The following is a 20,770-nucleotide window of genomic DNA, read 5'->3' on the forward strand; positions in this document are numbered from 1 at the left end:
TATGTAAAAACCAGAATCGTTCCCATATCTTTTTGGAGTCTGTATTATGTTTCTCCAGCCTTTTGGCAAACAAGATTTCATAACATGTTTTTATCAACATAGTGACACATCCCAATGGGCACACCACACCATTTCAATGTGGATATAATGTTGAAGATCTGACATGTTTTTTGTTGTTGTTTTTTTACCCCTTTTTCTCCCCAATTTCTTGTTACAGTCTTTCTCATCGCTGCAACTCCCGTACAGACTCGGGAGAGGCAACGGTTGAGAGCCGTGTGTTTACCCTGAAACACAACCCAACCAAGCCAAACCGCACAGCTTCTTGACACAATGCCCATTAAATCCAGAAGCCAGCCGCACCAATGTGTCAGAGGAAACGGTGTACACCTGACGACCGTGTCAGAGTGCACTGCGCCTGACCCGAAGTGGTGCAGGAAAGGTGGCTCTTGTGTGAAGTGGAATTCTGGGACTTTAGATGGAACATTAGTGAAATTACAACAGATCAAGGATTCCACCAAAACAAATTTCTTATTGGTGATCATGAGTGGACTGAAGATAAGAAATACTGTCTGGTACTGGTGTAGTGTGGGAAACCTAAAGATGCCTGTTCACATCACAGTCGATCCACAAACCACAACCCAGATTTTCCCACCACTAGCACCAATGAGTGCAGAACAATCCTTTACTGTCAAGTTACATTTACTTTGTCTTTATGTTATATAAAACATATGGGTCATGGATACTTATTGTTATTTTCATGTATATTCAGTTGATCCTGTGTCTTCCTGGAACACTGGTCAATGAATAATGCAATTATTTTTATCCCACAAAACAGGACAAACTCCAACCACTCAACAACCATCTGCCCCTCCAAACACGGACCCTTCAAACTCAAGAAGCTGAAGGGAGTGTTGAGATTGACTACCAGAGGTTACCACTCGTTTAGCTGTATTTCTTACTTAGACCTACTCATGCCAAACGGATTACAGTAGTAGTTATTAAAATAAATATAGCCTATTAATTTCATTTTTCAGATATTAACAAAAATTCATCTTGTATTTTGTTATTTACATTTTACTTCCTCCTGACTAGAATATATCTGTGCATACCCAGTAATAAGTAGCTTTATTCTTATGTTGTTTATTCTGAATATAAACAGATGTATCTCCAATTTATCACAACTGTATAAACAATAAAATATTACTGTGATAATTTGAATCATCCATTTATCTGTGATATTTCATGGACTGTAGTTTACAGTTTAAACGTGTCTCTCCTTCAACAGTCCCATAACCCCGAGAGACCTATTCATTCCTCTGTGTCACATTCTGACCTTAGTTTTTTTGTTATGTCTTTGTTTTAGTATGTTCAGGGAGTGAGTTGGGTGGGTGGTCTATGTTCTTTTTTCTATGTAGTGGTTTTGTGTTTGGCCTGGTATGGTTCTCAATCAGAGGCAGGTGTCGTACGTTGTCTCTGATTGAGAATCATACTTAGGTAGCCTTTTCCCACCTGTGTTTTGTGGGTGATTATTTTCTGTTCTGTGTTTTTCTTCACCGTTCAGTATTCTTATTAAAACAATATGGACTCTTACCACGCTGCGCGTTGTTCCTCTTCCACCCACGACTAGCATTACACTCTGGGCATGTTGGCAGTGGTGATAGCTGGTGCTTTTGTCACTTGGAAGATGTTTAGAAAGTAGTCTTTATTTTACTATTTTTAAACCTGATGTTCAATTTCACTGAGTAAACAATATAATTGAATGAACTCTACAATTGTAAATACATGAAAGTACAATTGAATGACCTCTGGAAAAACATCTGTCTTCTCAGATCTAAAGTATTAGTAAGTACTACAATTGGAGAACATTTTACATCTTTCTCTTTTACTTCAGAGGATGAAAAGGCCAAAGACCAGCCCACAAACACATCAGTGGTAAGTTATGCTACATTATTCTAATATTTTCTAATATGTTTTCTTCATATAGTCTGACTCGATGGTGCTGGTTTTGGACGATCATCCAAATCTCTTAAGAGTATGCATTGCAGGTAAAATATTGAAGGGAACATTTCGTTCTGTCATAATTCAATTCATCACTCACCATCTTTGTCTATAATTTACTTCCTATTAAATATATATTAGTCATGTCTAAGAGCAAAAAAACAGCAGTTTTTCAAAACACACTGTGACAGAGCATAGCAGAAGTAGCTTGTTTTTCAGTATATAATAAACCTTCCCTGACATCATGGAATTAGCTTAACTGACCTCTTCAGCCATGTGGTACAGAAGTTTCCGGTAGAATCATTTGGCTTTAGCTTAGCCGACCATTGTGGTTTTGTGCTACACCTACTGTATTTCATATCCTTACTCAAACAAACATCTGTTGCTTTTCTGTTCTTCTGTAGCCTGAGACTGTACATTCTTTGAGTGGTAGAGTTCATATCTTAATGTTATCGGAACCTGGTATAATCACAGGCTATACCCTAATGTTTTACCAAAAAGCCTTAGCCTTCTGTGTTTCCACCTCCATGGCCTGGGACTCACTAGGCCATGGCCTCAATGGACATGCTTTCACTTGATGCCAAGGTCATTCCGCTGGGGCTTTTCTGGCGGCATTTGCAAAACAATGGCTAACTGTGAACATGAGTTTACAACTTCTCGGTTAACACCGTCTCACAAAGCAAATGTTTTGATTATACAGAGGTTGTTGATTCTGCTTCACAAGTCCTCACTGTCAACCCTAGCTATGGAAACACAATTTCCCCAGCATCACATCAGGGTGTATACACTAGTGTAACACTGGTGTTACAGTTGCAAAGCAGGACAAGGTTTTGTGAATACAAATTTGGTGCCTCATGCTTAACCCTGTGAGACCCACGGTTGGGTCTCACACTTAGGTAGAGCGCCTTCATAAAGAATTTATACCCTCTGAATATTGTAACGGGTGTTGTCTGAGGGAGAATCTGACCAAAGCGCAGTGTGGCCGCGTTCATGACTTTTATTGAACTGAACACTGAAACAAAAATAACGTGAATAAACGAAACAGTCCTGTCAGGTGTAGAATACTAAACAGAAAACACCTACCCGCAAAACATGGGTAGCTTTTTCCCCACCTAAGTATGGTTCCCAATCAGAGACAACGATAGTCAGCTGTCCCTGATTGAGAACCATACCCGGCCAAAACAAAGAAATACAAAACATATAAAAAAAGGAACGGAATACCCACCCCAAATCACACCCTGACCAAACTAATATAGAGGAATAAAAAGCTCTAAGGTCAGGAACCACACCAGTTTGTAATCACCTACTTTCAATATACTTTGTATTCCTTCCCAGTTTTCTAAACATACATGCTCTTGGCAAAAAAAAACTTATTTTTTTGTAATGAGGCCTATTCAAAGTATTTGAAGTGTAGCCTAATGTTTTTCATCGTGTGGATCTAGGCTTGGGTCTCAGAGTTGTGGTGTTAACCTCCAGTTGTCTTTTTACCAGCAGGACCCATTTATTGACAATGATGATGTGACATACAGCACTGTCATCCTAAAGAACATGACCTGACAAAGTACAGACCAGGGTAAGGCTGCTTCTGTTCTGGTGAACTTTGTTGTGAACTGTTACTTATCCAGCTGTGTATTCTATCCATAGCCACACATTGTGTTAATAATTAAGCTACATACTGTAGAAGCAATACAAGTAAGGTTTGTTTAAACATAATGTCATGTATATCACCATTATAACTTCTTTACACTATAAACTTCCAAACAATACATTCCATCATAGCAACATTCGTAGTCCTTTTTCACCAGTACTTGTCTGTCTGTTTCCCCGCTCTAACAGGCAGCAGCTCCACCTGATGACAGCATAGTCTACCGCACAGTAGCCTGTTAAGACAGGGCAGTGCTGCCTTCCACTTATTGTATGTAGACCTACCTGCACAGATGCTGTGACTTGTCGGAGAAAAGACAAGACAAGCTCTTTATTTTAATTTGTCTTAAATGTTTCCTTTTATTTTGCTTTTCAAACACTCACAACAGCACCCTGCACCTGTCTATCGGTTGGGTTAAATGCAGAAATCAGATTTTGATTGGACCTTCGGCGCAATTGACCAATAAAGTAATCTTAATGGTGAAATAGATATTTTTAAATGGATTTTGTATTACAATACTATTGAGCAACGGTTGGTTGATTAAAATATGCTTATTTGTCAATAAGCTGTATGTCATGTTCCAACTGGGTGCCTAATTAGCTACTCGATAATGGGTGTTAGTGATTATTTTAGACACCTTCAAATATTTGCAATAGTCAATTGATTAGATCTTTGATCAGTGTAATTTTAGTTTGGTGATAATGATTGTTCTTAACCATTAATTAATTGTAAACGATCTTACATGTTCAAAGACTTTTTTTTTGCATAAGACATCATAATAACAGTAAAGCATCCGCATACTTATACACACTGCAATCTTGTTTATTTTATGGGGATACAGAAATAAAGGTTTTCCTTGAACATTTTGTTAAAGTTCTGACAATACTGCAAATATTGTATCTAGAATTTCTGATTCGAGGTCGCAGTTTTATTTCACGACCGCCAGAGGGATTCAATGTTTTTCTGATAATTACGAAGGGGCAAGTGTCCGTTCATTATAACAGTTCGGGCAGCAACTTGTCTGCCATTTTTGACCTTTGAATGTATGTCATTTCCAAGCATAGGCTTGTTTATACATAATTTGTTACAAAAAAATAAGTAATATATAAATGCTAAATACAATTATTTAATACGTGTTAGTAGACATCAATCCACAAAACGATGTCAAGTATCCTGTTTCTCGTCGGACACGTAAAATAATGGAACCCATTTAGCCACGTAGAAGCAGAACGAAGAGGCGTCTGAAAAAGGTTGGCTTTATAAACATTTTCTGTGCATTTCAACGATTGTCATGTCAGAAATAAGTATTTGGGTTATTTATTAAACCTTTTAATAATTTCACAACCTGCATTGATTTATACATTACAGAACTTCGTGATCGGGTGTGATATCGGGGTGTAGAACAATTATAGTCCGGTGTTGGCTATGTATGTGGCTAATGAATGTTAGATGGCTAACATTCAAACGTAACGTTAGGCTGTCTTTGCTTGATCTGTTGAGACCGCGAACTAACTAGCTTGTTACTAACATTTTTAAAGGCCAGCCATCTTCATAACAGACACATTGTGTTTTACATGTCTTAACCAACTTGCCATATGTATGTTTAGCTGGCTAACTAGCTAACCACCCAGCTAAAGTTACCTTGTGTCGAGGCTGCTGCTGTCATTGCAGTTGGCTAGTTAGCAATGGTGTTAGCTGGCTTCCTACAAGTTGGGAAATAAGCAAGGCAATGAATGTGTGGTAAAACTGCCGAATAGCTATCTGTTTTTATACAAGACTGATTAGCCTTGTAGCTATTTGATTGCAATTTACAAAGGCATAGTTAGTCAATGAATTTCACTAGCTATATATGTTTTTTGTAACGTTAACTAAATCCACTTAGCTTGTTAGCTAGACGGCTTTAGCCATTGCTCAGTGGAGCTGTTCTTCCAGAACACATTCTCCCAGTTGGTCAGAACATTTTACCAAATCTATTGAAAATAAAGACCTTTATTACATTTTAGTGATTGGTTGTTCGCGAAGGAACGGCTTTTTTTTGGGGGGGGTGAACCGAATGTGAAAGAGCCGTTCATTTGGCTCCCTCATTTGCATACTGTTACTATTGCTTTTTGAGATTATCTGCAGATAATTTATGGCCATTCCTCAGTGCATAAACAGTATAGTGAGGAGAGAGCCTCATTCTGGTCCAAGCAATTATTTTCCCGTGTTACATTTAGTAAACACTTTTTTTGCAGGCCATCTAATAATTTGATAAAGAAAGAAGCATTGTCAATAAAGCAGTGCATTGGGAGCATAAACAGTGTGCGGGCCTTACTGTTCACAAGTTTTCTTTATTAGCCCGGCACCTATGTCTTTAAGGATGTGCATATGACCAACAACTTTTCATCATCATTTAGTCATATAAAAACGTATTTTAACTGACATTTCACTTACATAATGGTAGTCAACATTTTAGGCTTTAAATTAGAGATTCACAATTTGTTCATGGTTTTATGTCAATTTCTAAGTATTGCTGAAGAGGTGTTTGGGAGCCAAATTAACAGCTCTTTTAGGTGAACTGAGCCAAAGATTCCAGCTCACAGAAAAGACTCGGAATGCCCACCCCTAATACATTTTCAATGGTATTAATAAATAATGCAGACCACGCTTCTTTTATTTGTCTACATCCACACTACACCATCATGGTGGAAAATCCTGTCAGATTATGGCAAGTTTGCATTTAGATTACTCTGTCGTTGATCAGACTGAATACTTTATAATTGCCATTCTAACTAAACCTTAATGTTCTACATTTTCAGGTGAGACCATTTTTTTGGGGTGTCCTTGGATGCTTGAATTGCATTGCATTCAAGCTTTTACTCTGAACGAACGGGATGAAAAGGTTTTGAAAGGATTATAGCTACACCCTATGACTACCATATCCCTTCCATGGGCTCCAGTGCAACATTTTATTCTGTATGTGAATGGAAAACCACAACTCAGTCATTGCTGAGATGGAGACAACCAATGTAGAAATCCATCAACTAGACCTGGTACCACAGTCCAAAGACGGTGGTGCTGATTCTGTGGTGAGTGACGCTCAGCTACTGAAGAAAGGAGGGCTGGACAAGCCGACAGCATCAGGGGATGTTCTTAATGGTGAGTTCTTGCCCTACTAAATGCCCTAGCCTGCCCCTCAAGTGACGTGATTTGATTTGCTTTGTATTTTAATGTAGTAATTCTAGGCAAGCTGTCAGACTCTGAGCTACTGCTGACTGATTTAATAATTCCATCCTCTCATCAAACAATGGAGTGTTCTTCAACCAGTTAATTGTAAGATAACAATTTATTTAAAATGAGCTCTAAACTAACTTAAAGGATAGCAAAGCATAACTGAATCTTTGTATTTTTTTCACATGACATAATTGTGAAAATATAGTTATTGTTGTGGGGAATCTGCAGTAATAGGAACTCCTTATATGGAGGGAATTCCTGTCTTCCAATAAAAATGACAAAATGCATAGTATCAAACTGTTATTCTGGCTTGACAAAGCTTGATTGACCGGTTACCCGTGAAAGCCACAATAGACTTTAAGTAATTCAAAAGAGCCTTGCCTCCTAGTCCTTTAAAAAAAAATCTCAAGTATATCACAATGTACCCTCATTGTGTTGTGAAATGCAAAACTGGATGGATGTATGCCGGAAACTAAATACTTTACTGCCCCCCCCCCCCCTCATTGCAGGTTTTAAGGCAGATGTGGTGCCAAATGGAGAACGAGTGGCAGAGGGCCCGCGGCCAGGCGCAGGAGGGGACGGCCGTCTAAATGGCCCCCTGCCGCCTCCGTCGCCCCCTGCTGCCCAAGGCACCAGCCCACCTGTCAGTCCCCAGTCCAAAGAGCCATCCCAAGGTGTGGCCGCTATCCCACCACCCATGCTAGAGAAGTCTGAGGGAGCTAGTGCTGTGGGCCCTGCTCACAAGGGTGACGCATTGCAGTCACTCAGACTGAGTATGCCTATGCAGGAGACTGAATTGTGTAAGCATACTGTAACCTGTACTTGCAGTGAGTGCCACCCCTCCGTGTATTTTAACCACCTATTGATCTGGGTTGTTGCTTCAGAGGCTGACTTATTTAGTTCCCCATCCCATATTTTAATTTCCTTGCCTGTGCTTACTACGCTACAATTAAGAGAGGGATCCAGTGGATATGTGCTTTAGTGGTTTTAGTTGCTTACTTTGTTTCTTGATTTCGGTCTTGGAGCTTTTGTTGGGAACTTAGTGGCTCTATTTGAAATAATCCTTTACTTGTGTGGTTTGTTGTGAATGTTTTGGATGATGGTCTAGGCTTACAGATACCATGATATGCAAAGTATTTTTTTTTTCTTAAAGTTTATTCGTTACATAACAGAATAAAACTTGTTTTATATCAAGCTTTTTGTTGAATGTGAAAGGCTAACCACTCCCACATAGAATGTTTACAGTGTCATATTAACTCTTTCATAGTGTCGGCCTCCCGGGTGGCGCAGTGGTCTAAGGCTGTGCCACCAGAGATTCTGGGTTCGAGCCCAGGCTCTTTCGCAGCCGGCCGCGACCGGGAGGCCCATGGGGCGGCGCACAATTGGCCCAGCGTCATCTGGGTTAGGGAGGGTTTGACTGGTAGGGATATCCTTGTCTCATCGTGGGCTGGGCGCAGTGCACACTGACCAGGTCGCCAGGTGTACGGTGTTTCCTCTGACACATTGGTGCGGCTGGCTTCCGGGTTGGATGTGCATTGTGTCAAGAAGCAGTGTGGCTTAGTTGGGTTGTGTTTTGACGGACGCATGGCTCTCGACCTTCGCCTCTCTCGAGTCCGTTCGGGAGTTGCAGCGATGAGACAATTGTAACTACTACCAATTCGATACCACAAAATTGGGGAGAAAAAAGGGTTAAACTCTTTTATAGTGTCATATTCTGTTCCATTCATAGTACATTCTGCTTTAAATGATGCTGCAATCAGGAAGTCCTCATGCTAACTTCTAAGTTGCACTGACTGACACCTCATGGTTGATCATCAGCACACCTGGCCAATTGCAGTCAGAGAATCATCAATCAGGAATATCACCTGCTGTCTGTAAACTCACTCACCACGCAAGCCAAAAACAATCTGTTTGGATACTATTTTGTGTCAAACTTTACTAACCTGAAAAAAAGATCTTGGAGTGGACTGACTAATAAATGGATTGAGTCTGACTCGTATGGCATTGTTTAGGACTGGGTTGCATGCAGCTTCACTCCTAACCATGGTGGATGGATAACAATGTCATACAAGCACTCTCGTTTCAAATTTTAAAATGGCTCTGAACTGTAGGGACGAAGTAGTGTTAGCACACGTAGTTGGGTTTTCCTTCTAAAATGAATCGTTTGCTTGTATGACAATGTCCTAGGTATTGTTAACCTATTCTGTGTTGTATAGGGGTGTAGTGAGGGCCTTCTATTTCTTATGTTAAACCTGCTCTTCCTGTAGCTGACAAAGAGCCATCACTGGAGATGGAGAATGAGGAGAAGATCCGCCGTGATGCTCGCCGACGGCTGGAGGAGCAGCTCAAACAGTACAGAGTGCAAAGGCACAAGGAGACGGTGAGTGTGTGAACAGCATCAGTCACCAGGCATACATTCATCGGGATAAAGCTGTCAGTTACAAGCTGCACAGAGTTGAATTTAAAGCAGAAGTGTTCTCCCTATTATTTTTTTGCATGGCAGGCCATAATGCCTAGTTTTGTTGCTATCCACCACCTATAAAAATGATCCTCTATTAGTCTCAGTTGAATGGCCTGGTTTTTGAAGTCCTGAACGTTGGGCTGAAGTAGACTACGCCTTCTGCTCATTCTCACGCCATCTCTCTCCTCTTCCAGTCCTACCGCTCCACCCCAAAGAGCCGCAGTGGGTTCAGCACTCTGGACCCAGACCTCATGATGCATCCAGAGGTTCTTCCCCGGGCCAGCACCACCTCCATGACCACCGAGTACTCCTTCCTGCGAACCAGCGTCCCCCGGGGTCCTAAGCTGGGCAGCCTGGGCATTCCACCAGCCAAGGAAAGAAAGTCACGATCACCCCGCCCCAGCAAGATCCACTCACTGGCCGATTACAAGACCCTCGAGCCAGTAGGGGGCACTAATGATGGTGGTGGGTTCAGAACGTCTGAAGACTCCTCCATGGGCTCCCTGGGGTCCAACCTGAGCTCTGTATCCACCCTGTCCGAGGTCAGCATGATGTCAGAGGCTGGCTCCGTGGAGATTACCTCTTTGGAGGCTCTGCTGGGGTCATCAATGTCTCTCCAGGACAACACCTCGGAAATGGATGCCGGCAGCGAGTCAGGTATGGGGTCGCGGCCTGGTGGAGATGGGGATGACAGCTCTACCTACAGCAGCGTGTCCACCTCCACCGGGGGCACTGGGATCTATGGCATGCTGGCTGAAGCAGTGGGCAGGCAGAGAGGAGGGAACTACATGGTGGAGGGCAGGGAGATCATTCCGGAGGCCATGGGCAACTTCCCATCACTGCAGGAGGTGCTGCAGGCTGCCAGCGACGAACAGCACCTGCTGGAGCAGGACAGGGAGGGGACCGGGGGACCACGCAGCCGCAGGGACAGTTTCTCCAGCAGGTACACCTGACCAGCACACAGCTCTTCTGTAATGGCACATAGCAACACAGACTGACTAGTGTCGTACTAGTAAATAACATAAGCACATTGCTGTTGCATACTCAAGCTAAATAAACAAGGACGATAGTCAGCTTTTGGACACTGCTATTATACGATGAATCAGCATTACCTTCCAGTAATAATTTAAAATTTAATTGGTGGAATTTGCTTGAATGTTCCTGTAGCACACAATTGGAAAATTTCTTGTTTCCTGCTCAATTGGTTAATTTCCTGTAGTGTGTCATTGGAGAGCTCCGTGATGGGACATGACGAAATGCTCCAGGTTCTGAAGGAGAAGATGAGACTGGAGGGCCAGCTAGAGTCTCTGTCTTCTGAGGCCAACCAGGTAACTAACTAACACACGGGGTGTGTCTATGATGGCTTATACTCTTAACATAGAATCAGCTAAGGTAATTACCACTCAACTTACCACATGTTGAGACTTACTTACTTTCACTGGAATAGCTAGGCTAACACCCTACAATCCCTCCCTGCACAAGCCATTGGGAATACTGGAGATCATTCCCTCACCCTCTTTCCCCGTATCCTCTCCAGGCTCTGAAAGAGAAGACTGAGCTCCAGGCCAAGCTGGCTACAGTCAATGCCCAGCTGCAGGCCCAGGTGGAGCAGTCCCATGCCAGCCAAGAGAAGCAGAGCTCCCTCAACAAGGAAGTGTCCACCCTGCGCCAGAGCTGCTTCCAGCTGGAGAGGGCCATGGTGGAGCTGCAGGGCAACCTGGAGAGCAAGAACGCTGGCCTGGCCTCGCTGGGCAACGATCTGCAGGTGGCTGAGGAGCAATACCAGAGACTCATGGGGAAGGTAGAGGAGATGCAGCAGAATGTGACCTCCAGGGATAACGCTGGTGAGTTGGATGGATGGATAGCCTAGTATGGGCATCATACTTTCACATCAGCATCTCCTCACAGCAATACTAATACAATATTGGGGTATTTATGATTGCAATACATTTGTCAAATTTTGTGAATGATTTCTTATGGTGGTGGTCTCCTTCAGTTCAGGAGTTACGTCAGCAGATGGGTGGTCTCCAGACTCAGCTCCAGCAGGTCCAGCTAGAGCGCACCACCCTGCAGAGCAGGTTGAAGACCTCCCAGGCAGAGATCATCTCGCTGCAGCAGGTCCGCCAGTGGTACCAGCAGCAGCTAGCGCTGGCCCAGGAGGCTCGGGTCCGACTCCAGGGCGAAATGGCCAACATGCAGGTAAGGTTGTCTGTCTGTATCTTGCTTCTGAGATGCCATGTTACGGAGTTGATGTGTTAGGGAGTTGACTTGTTTTTTCCAGGCTGGTCAGATGACCCAGATTGGTGCCTTGGAACACCTGAAGCTGGAGAACGTGACTCTGTCCCACCAGCTGACACAAACCCAGCATCGCTCAATCAAAGAGAAGGAGCGCATTGCTGTACAGCTGCAGAGTATTGAGGTCTGTCCCCTTTTAAAATTATGAAAATACGACAGGTTGTGTGATTGGTGTTTATATTGTGTTATGGTTGGTTGATTAATTTTACTGAAAAAAAGTAAGATTTACTGACAAAAGAAAATATTCAGTGTTAGAATTGAGGTTATTAAGCAGTGTGTTCTCTGACCTCTCCCCTCCCTCTGGCCCTAGGCTGACATGATGACCCAGGAAGCTGCCTATCAGCAGATACAGGATGCCAAGAGCATGGTGGAGGACGACCTTCAGCACAAACTGGACGAGTTTGAGGAGGAGCGAGAGCACCTACAGAAGCTGGCCAACACTGCCAGCTCTCTGGAGAGAGAACTAGAGCAGGTAAATAATTAATTGTTCAAATTAAGGTAATTTGCCACTCAGGGGAAGTTGTTTAAAATCAATGAAAGGAAGGGGTTTTACACACATCTACAAAAATATCAGGAGTGAGACAAAAACAAAGTCCAATACGTAGAGAGAAAGTCGATGTCCGCTCACTGTTTTGCTATTTGGGAGCATGTATGTTGCCTCATGTAACCACTCTCTGTGTCCTCCACAGATGAAGGTGACCCTATCCCAGAAGGACCTGCAGCTGGAGGCCCTCCAGAAGGAGCATCTGGAGCTGATGAGACAGCTGACAGCCACTCAGGAGAGCCTTCACACCAAAGAGCAGTCCATCAACCAGCTGGAGGCCCGCTACCTTGAGCTGGAGGCTACGCTGGCAGAGCTGCAGACAGAGACCAACGCCAAGGATGAGAACATCCAGTACCTGCAGAATGAGAAGATCGTGCTGGAGGTGGCCCTCCAGGTGGCCAGAGCTGATAAAAGTCAGCTGGACGAGGGGGCGGAGAGGCTGGGGGAGGAGGTGCTGGTGGCCTCAGATGTCCTTGATCAGCTCAGGCAGGAGGTCCAAGTCAAATCCTCACAGGTGAGAAACAAACCACCATGGAGCCAGAGGGTCTAATCCCACTCTTCTATGGCTGTTGAGCAACATGTTTGCGCTTAAGTAGAAAGTAAACGCCATTTTCTTCTTAGATTGGATCTCTGCAACAGGATAATGGCACCCTGAAGAAACAAGCTCAGAAATTGAAAGAGCAGTTCATGCAGCAAAAGGTGCTTGTCACTCCCTATCCTGTAACCTTTTGTTTTTGAAGGATTGTGTGTACACATCCACATTCACACACAGGACTCGTCTCTTTACACCTCTTCCCATTTCTCACCCATCAGGTGATGGTGGAGGCATATCGGCGGGATGCCAGCTCCAAGGAGCAGCTCATCAGCGAGCTGAAGTCAACTAAGAAGCGTCTGGTGTCAGAGGTGAAGGGACTGAAGCAGGAGCTGCTGGAGGCCCATGGGGAGAAACAGAAAGCTGAGCTGGAGCAGAGCCGGCTGCAGACGGAAGTGGTCCGGGTCCAGCAGCAAATGAACAGCCTGGAGAATCACCTGCAGTCTGTGCAGACCGAGAGGGATCAGCTGGAGTCTCAGATACAGGTTCATGACCCCGTCCTACACAAGCCTGACATTCTAGTAGCTCTTGGTGTTTCTTTGCATTACTCTCATGACAGTACTTGCATGACATCCCATTGCCTTACCTTGTCTTTCTTTTAGAAATGCAGTACTCTATATTTGATAGGCATTTGATTATAATCATTGTGTGTGTTTGATGTCCCTCCACAGTCCTTGCAGTTTGACCAGAGCCAGCTAGCAGCGGTGACGGAGGAGAATGAGGGCCTGAAGAAACAGGTGGACCTGATGCAGTCTGAAGCCAGGAAGTGAGACACACATTTCTACAGACAGACTTCTGTAACTAGCTTGGTTCCCATAGTACGACCCAAACAGATTTACTATGAATTTGTGTAAATGGCATAAACTCTTACTCAGACAGGATAATCCATTTTTATTCAGATTGCTTTAGATGTGCACTAATGTGGTAATTGTTTTATTTTCCTCTCTCAGGGCCATCTCAGAACAGAAGGTCAGAATGAAGCGGCTGGGGACAGATTTGACCAGCGCACAGAAGGATATGAAGGCCAAGCACAAGGCCTATGAGAACGCAGTGGGCATCCTGAGTCGCAGGCTCCAAGAGGCCCTGGCCGACAAGGAGACCACCGAGGCAGAGCTGGTCAAACTCAAGGCCCAGGTCTCAGACGGCGGCAACAACCAGGCCCTGCAGGTACATTCAGTACTAACCTCATAATCAGGACCCAGAGTTTTTCCTGATCACATGACAACCAGGAACTAGGGTCCAGAGTTTGTTTCTGGTCAGATCATGTGGTCAGGAAAAACTTGGGGCCATACTAATAATAGATTACAGCACAACCGTAGCCAACTGATATATATGTTTGAATGCTGATCTAAACCTCTTCCTTGTTCTAGGATAAGATTGAGGCTCTGCAGAGTGAATACCAGGCTGTGAGCCACAGCAAGGCCATGCTGGAGAAGGAGCTTCAGGAGGTCATCTCCCTCACCAGCACTGAGCTGGAAGAGTTACAGGAGAAAGTCATGGAGCTAGAAGATGAGGTGGGACAGTCTGGGCGATGACAACTAAATACACTATCCTGGCATCGAAACCGATTTTGCTACGTTTCACCATTGCTTTACCTCGTCTAGTTTAATCAGGCTATAAGTACACCACCAGTCTGATGTGAGAGACTCTGGCAAATGACAATTAAGAGAAGAGAAGATTAATTTATTGTCCACAAATGTCCAACAGAAACGTGTGTTTTACTATTCCAACCCCTCTGAAAATTACTCGCATCCAATGGTTCTTGTGCTTCTTAGACAATTTTACAATCAAGGTATCTATCTTGTTTATCCATAGCTGCAGGAGGCGCGATGCTTCAAGAGGAGGATTAGACGACTGGAAGACGCCAACAAGAAATTATCCCTGGAGCTGGAGCATGAGAAAGGGAGGTTGACGGGACTAGGGCAGTCCCATAATGCACTGCGGGAGCATACCAATATTCTAGAGACTGCCCTGGCCAAGAGAGAGGCCGACCTGGTCCAGCTCAACCTCCAGGTGAAAGGCTTCAATCTTACATTCTCAGTTACTTCGATCACTGATCAATTAAATAGCTTTACCCATGTGGGTAAAGTAACACCATTTTGAGTCAGTGGTTGTTAGCTTTTTAAATTAAAAAAAGCGAACTTTTTTTTTCTCTTCCTTGCCCTTCTCCACAGGTGCAAGCTGTACTAAAACGCAAAGAGGAGGAAGACCAGCAGATGAAACAGCTGGTCCAGACACTACAGGTCGCCTTGGAGAAAGAAAAAGCCAAAGTGAAGGACCTGAAAGAGCAGGTAAAGACCCCTAACCCGACCCAGCCACAACAGTCATTATCTGTCGTCATTAACACATTGTAACACATTATACACATACAAGCCCCTGAAGTGAAGGCGACAGACTGGCCCAGCCACAACATAGTCATTACATTACCACATTGTAGCATACTGTAATGCACTCAATGAAGCCTTTGGAGACTGACTGTAAATGTGTGTTATGTCCACTAGGTGGCAGCAGCTAAGGCAGAGGCTGCTCACAACAGGCGGCATTACAGGGCAGCCATGCTGGAGCTGTGTGAGATCAAGAAGGACCTGCAGGCCAAAGAAGAGCTGGTCAAAGCCCTGCACAGCGAGGCACACAAACTACAGTGAGTCTCAATTTGCAGCTTATAGTTAATGATGCTGCGGTGTTTATTAAGATTAAGAGAAGATTTTGATTAGCCTTATTAGTTGATGGAATCATTGGGGCATGCTCGGTCCTTGTATTTTAAGTAGTAACCCTGTCTAGCTCCAAGTTATCTTTTAGTTTTTATCTTATGTCTCTCCTTGATTTTAACCCTGTTTCACCTTAACATCCTTTCCTTCCCCTCCATAGGGCTCAGGATGAGAAACACTCTCAGGAGGTGTCCAGGTTCCAGGAGGAGCTATCAGAGGCCCACTCTCAGCTCCAGATCCTCCAGAAACAGCTGGATGAACAGCTTAGCAAGCAGCCCCTCACCAACCAGGAGGTAGCTAGCTATACCACACAACATTACGCAATAGACACAACCATGGTCCTGTTTAGTAGGGAGGAAATGTTTGAAACGGGGAGGTACTGCCTGAACTCTTGCAATAAGAACGCACATTTCTGTTTTGAAATGGTGTGCCCTACTGAACACAACCCAGGACCTTGAATAAGGAAGTTGTTTGTTGAAAGAGACATCGGTCACTGACTTGACTATATTCTCCTCCAGGTTGAGGATTTGAAGTGGGAGGTGGAGCAGAGGCAGAGGGAGATCGAGGCCCAGAGACAGCAGCTGGAACTGGTGGAGCAGTGCAGCCAGAGTGAGCTGGACAGCCTGCAGACAGCTCTACAGGTACACACACACACACAACCAGTATACTGAATAGGACAGAGCTGGCTAGCGCCACAGATCTAAGCCACAGAAGCATATTTTACGATCACCTTAACTCTGTCATTGTTCATTGTGTTGCCATTGTGTACTTGACTTTGCCTTGCTCTGCATTCTAGAGCATTAAGGTGGAGCTGGAGTCTGTGCAGGATGAACTGAGCAGCACCAGAAAGGATAAGTTCATGCTGCAGGCCAAGGTGGGGGAGCTGAGGAACAGCATGAAGACTGTTCTGCTGCAGAACCAGCAGCTCAAACTGGACCTCAAACAGAACCGCCTCCGAAAGGTAAGCTACCTGGGACTGAAATGTTGCTACTTGGCCGAAACTGAGTAGGAAGAACAGGGTTAGGTGTGGCGCTGTTTTATTTTTACGTCAGTAGTAATCAGTGAATTCTGCTGAGGGGAGGACCGCTCTTAATAATCACTGGAATGGAGCGACTGTAATGGCATCAAACCACGTGTTTGACGTATTTGATACCATTCCACCTTTTCTGCTCCAGCCATTACCACAAGCCCATCCTCCCCAATTAAGGTTCCACCAACCTCCTGTGGTAGTAATGTTATTTCAATATTGTTGGTGTGTTAAAGGTGCAATATGCAGAAATCTCTGCCATTTACTGGTTGCTAAAATTCTAACAGTTTGCCTAATTTCAGTTTGTGACAATGGCGCTTGTAACGCCAGGGTAGTGGGTTCGATCCCCGGGATCACCCATACGTAGAATGTATGCACACATGACTGTAAGTCGCTTTGGATAAAAGCGTCTGCTAAATGGCATATATTATTATTATTATTAATAAAATAAGCAATGCATAGTTTAGAGAATCATTGTACCATACAAACTGCTGTGAAATATATTTTCAATAACCCAAATTATTGTGTTTGAAGCTGGTGTACAAAACCGAAAGTAAGACTCAAACCTAGACTGAAACCGGGAAGCGTAGAAATAGTGCACATAGAACAGATCAACCGCTTCTTAGACTTGCTTTCAAGGGTCTACCAAAAAGTTACATATTGCAGCTTTAAATGGAGAAAGGTTAGGTAGAACATACAACTCATCCAGCGCCTTCATTGCTTTGAGAAGACGCAGAATATCAGTGTGACATGGGTATGTGGGTTGATAAAGGGGTAGGTTAGTATTGCAGAGTAATTACAATGATGTTGATCCATCCTCAGTTTTCTTCTATCAGTCATTAAACTAACGGTTTATAAAGTCAACATTGGTGAAATCCCTGAGGGGTTTCCTTCCTCTCCGATAATTGAGTTAGGATGGACTCCTGTATCTTTAGTGACTGGGTGTATTGATACACCATCCAAAGTGTAATTAATAACTTCACCATGCTCCAAGGGATATTCAGTGTCTGCTTTTTATCACATTTTTACCCATCTACCTACCAATGGGTGCCCATCGCGAGTCTTTGTGGTTGAATCTGTGTTTGAAATTCACTGCTCGAATGAGGGACCTTACAGATAATTAGTTGTATGTGTGGGGTGCAGAGATGAGGTAGTCATTCAAAAATCATGTTAAACACTATTGCTGCACACAGAGTGAGTCCATGCAACTTATTTTACTTGTTAAGCAAATGTTTACTCTTTAACTTATTTAGGCCATAACAAAGGGTTGAATACTTAACTCAAGACATTTCAGCTTTTTGTCTTTTTATTAATTTGTAAACATTTCTAAAAACATAATTCCCCTTCGACATTACAGGGTATTGTGTGTAGGCCAGTGACTCAATTGCATTGGTAGTTCAGGCTATAGCACAGCAACATTTTGAGAAAGCTGAGGGTTTTGAATACTTTCTGAAGACACTCTTATCACACTATGCTGAGTTCTTTTTGCGCTGTATTCCTCATTGAGCAGCAGAGGATGGAGCCATCGAACCCATCAAATCCAGTGACCCCGGTGAAGATCCCAGACTGCCCTGTGCCTGCCTCCCTACTGGATGAGTTGCTCAAGCCCTCTGCCTCCGTCAACAAGGAGCCCCTCAATAACCTGCACAACTGTCTGCGCCAGCTCAAGTAAGAACTCACCATGTCTTCTAACTTCTGGGAATGGAGAAACCTGTTTTATTGGACTTTTGATTATTATTAGTTATTGTACTGCAATGTTGAGGGAGCTAGTGCAGAAGCATTTCACTGCACCATTTATAGCGGTTGTAAACTGAGAATGGATAATATGCTTTTGTAGCTCATGTTACTCAAAATAGCTTGTGTTTTGTGATAACCATAATGAAAGACAAATAATAGGAATGTATGCATGAAATCCTTTACTCTAAAGGTATTTTTCTCACCTGTGGATGGTGTATTATAATTTATCTATTAGGAATCAAATGCCAGTACACTAAAGTGAATGTTGCGTTTCATGCAGGCATGAGATGGACAACCTTCAGAAACAAATGGAGGAGCACACAGTCACCGTGCACGAGTCCATGACGTCATGGACTAACGCAGAGGAGGAATTGACTCGACTGGGGGTGCCGCTGGAGAATGACTCCATAACATCTCCCCCTCTAAACCAGGTGGACCGTAACGGAGGAGCGGAGGAGGCACAGCCATCGTAATGCAGCACTTTCTCAGGCAGACGCACAGAGTGGAGTTTTATCCACAAGGGCACTTCTTCTTTTTTCTCCATTTCTTATCAATTGCTGCCAACATTTGGCATTATTATCAGCACAGACAGTGGTTGGATAAAGTAATTTATACTTATACCATAGCTTTAATTTTTATTTGGACTTTGTCTATTTTTGTTATGGCTGTCATATTTATTTATTTACAATTCAGGAATGTCAATATTGAATCTTAAATGACAGTGACAACTACATTGTTAGAGGATTCCACCAGTCTTTTGTTTTGAAGTCATAGACACCAAGTAAGGCCTATTCTCAAGTATCTTTCAAAAAATACAAATTCACCAATACCCCGGTTTAATTATTGTAGCTAGAAGTTTGTTTACGCATACCGGTACTTTTGATATACTTTCTCATGTAAGATAAATGAGTCCGTTTTAAAGCCTGCAGAAATGGATAAGCATACTGTAGTCCCTCTTACTGTTCTTCCATTCCTCTGTGCCTGCGAATGAGAGGAGCCACTCATTCCATAAACTTACGTTGAAATCCTAATCGACCCATAGTCCCTCAACTTAGACAATCCTGTAAATCTGTTTGGATTAGTGCTAACAATATGGCAAAATGTTTACTAGGCCTATAGGAAGGCACGGTGACGCAATAACCATATTCCCCCTCTGATCTACACAAGTTTCTCAGGTTGTAGGCTCGGGGTTGGTTTGGGATTTAGGGAATCATCTGGTCAAATGCCCCTTTGGCTTTCAAACTGTTTGTGGTGAATCAATACCATTCTCCTTTTTAGTACGCCTCACATTTGTTAATTTCATTGACATCAATCTATTCTGTTTTTAATTGCTTGTTCTTTTTTAAAGCTTGCTATCAACATATCATTGTGGGCTCTGAAACTTTGTGGAAACTTAGTTGAGAAGAATTATGTATGAAATTGGGAGTTTAACTGGCTGGCTTGGACTGTAGTAATGTGTATGGCAAAGCCTTAATGAGGAGTATTTTGTATGCTGTTAAAGGACTAAATGTTATGAATGAACGTATCATTTATTTCTGTTGAAAGTGGGTGTGCAAGATGTAATGTAGGTTATGGTGTATGATTAAGCTGCTTGCAGTTCTAAACCGAATGGTTTAATGTTAAATAGTTGGGTAGTCTCAACTGATGTTGCACAATTTTAAGGAGAAAGAACTTACTGTAACTGACTATGAGGGAGGGGAAGATGTAAGAACTATTACATAATGTTACTACTTCTATGAGTGAGATGCACTCAAATGTATTACCTTTTGTTACTATGGTTTCATATTTACAGAATGCCCACCCCGGAATTGCTTAATTCCTTTTGAGGTTGTTTGCTCTCCAGGAAAACTGTTTTATTCTTTGCAGAGGTTAATATAATAGACTTCATTTTCTCTACTTTTCCCTATAATTGAATTACTTTGATCATTATCTAATAGTGTGATGAGCAAAAACATTTGAGGATGATATATGCAACTTGCAAAGCATATTTATTCAAACTGACAACTGTTAAAAGTCCAAATGTAGACCGCAATGGACAAACTACAGCACATGAAGTTGTAATGTAACTGATGTTTTGTATGCCGTTAGACTCATGTCCAGACAACCTGTATCTTGCCAGTCAAAAGTAAATGGACTATTTTTAACCACTGTAATAACATGCTTATTACATCTGCGAAGGGAAAGCTGTGTTCAGTTGACTGGTAATAACTAATGGCGCTCCATACTGTGTTTTTGAAGAAGGGTTTGTAACAATCTGTTCGAACTTAGTTGACTTAGTCAATGTTGGATTCACCATCTTCCAAGCTACCTTTTCACTGTTATCTATATATTTGAATACATAACCTTGCTTGGTACATGGAGCAGGGATAAATGAGTTCTGTACATATAAACCTTGCTGTATTTGCTGTTCAATATATAAAATGTATATTGGGAGATATTGTATTTCTCAGTTGCACTATTCATCAATTGTCCGTTATTTAATTCCCTAACATTTGATGGGTAGGCTGTAGTATTTATAATTAGTCAAATGAATTGATCCCGTGCTTAATT

At 42.9% G+C, this 20,770-nt stretch overlaps 1 protein-coding gene across 5 annotated transcripts; it reads left to right on the top strand.

Moving 5' to 3' along the window:
• The first annotated feature begins 1,527 nt into the window (after nucleotides 1–1,527).
• On the top strand, nucleotides 1,528–20,682 carry LOC124036463 (golgin subfamily A member 3-like). Of its 5 annotated transcripts, none has more exons than XM_046351074.1 (27): nucleotides 1,528–1,695; nucleotides 1,830–1,932; nucleotides 3,490–3,571; nucleotides 3,835–4,893; nucleotides 6,442–6,781; nucleotides 7,366–7,656; nucleotides 9,124–9,236; nucleotides 9,512–10,260; nucleotides 10,537–10,645; nucleotides 10,855–11,161; nucleotides 11,314–11,516; nucleotides 11,599–11,736; nucleotides 11,923–12,084; nucleotides 12,302–12,670; nucleotides 12,778–12,855; nucleotides 12,970–13,233; nucleotides 13,420–13,514; nucleotides 13,699–13,915; nucleotides 14,119–14,262; nucleotides 14,564–14,761; nucleotides 14,923–15,039; nucleotides 15,250–15,389; nucleotides 15,617–15,749; nucleotides 15,975–16,097; nucleotides 16,253–16,417; nucleotides 17,994–18,151; nucleotides 18,501–20,682. In XM_046351074.1, exons 5-27 carry the CDS (start codon nucleotides 6,607–6,609, stop codon nucleotides 18,691–18,693), a joined length of 4,641 nt encoding a protein of 1,546 aa, XP_046207030.1. In that variant the 5' UTR covers nucleotides 1,528–1,695; nucleotides 1,830–1,932; nucleotides 3,490–3,571; nucleotides 3,835–4,893; nucleotides 6,442–6,606; the 3' UTR covers nucleotides 18,694–20,682. The 5 variants fall into 5 exon arrangements, with proteins under 5 accessions (XP_046207030.1, XP_046207033.1, XP_046207032.1 ...); XM_046351077.1 differs by having other exon boundaries at nucleotides 3,493–3,571; XM_046351076.1 differs by having other exon boundaries at nucleotides 1,892–1,932.
• Nucleotides 20,683–20,770: the final 88 nt, after the last annotated feature.

This window comes from Oncorhynchus gorbuscha, linkage group LG05 (assembly GCF_021184085.1).
Source record: "Oncorhynchus gorbuscha isolate QuinsamMale2020 ecotype Even-year linkage group LG05, OgorEven_v1.0, whole genome shotgun sequence".
Taxonomy (NCBI): Eukaryota; Metazoa; Chordata; class Actinopteri; order Salmoniformes; family Salmonidae; genus Oncorhynchus; species Oncorhynchus gorbuscha.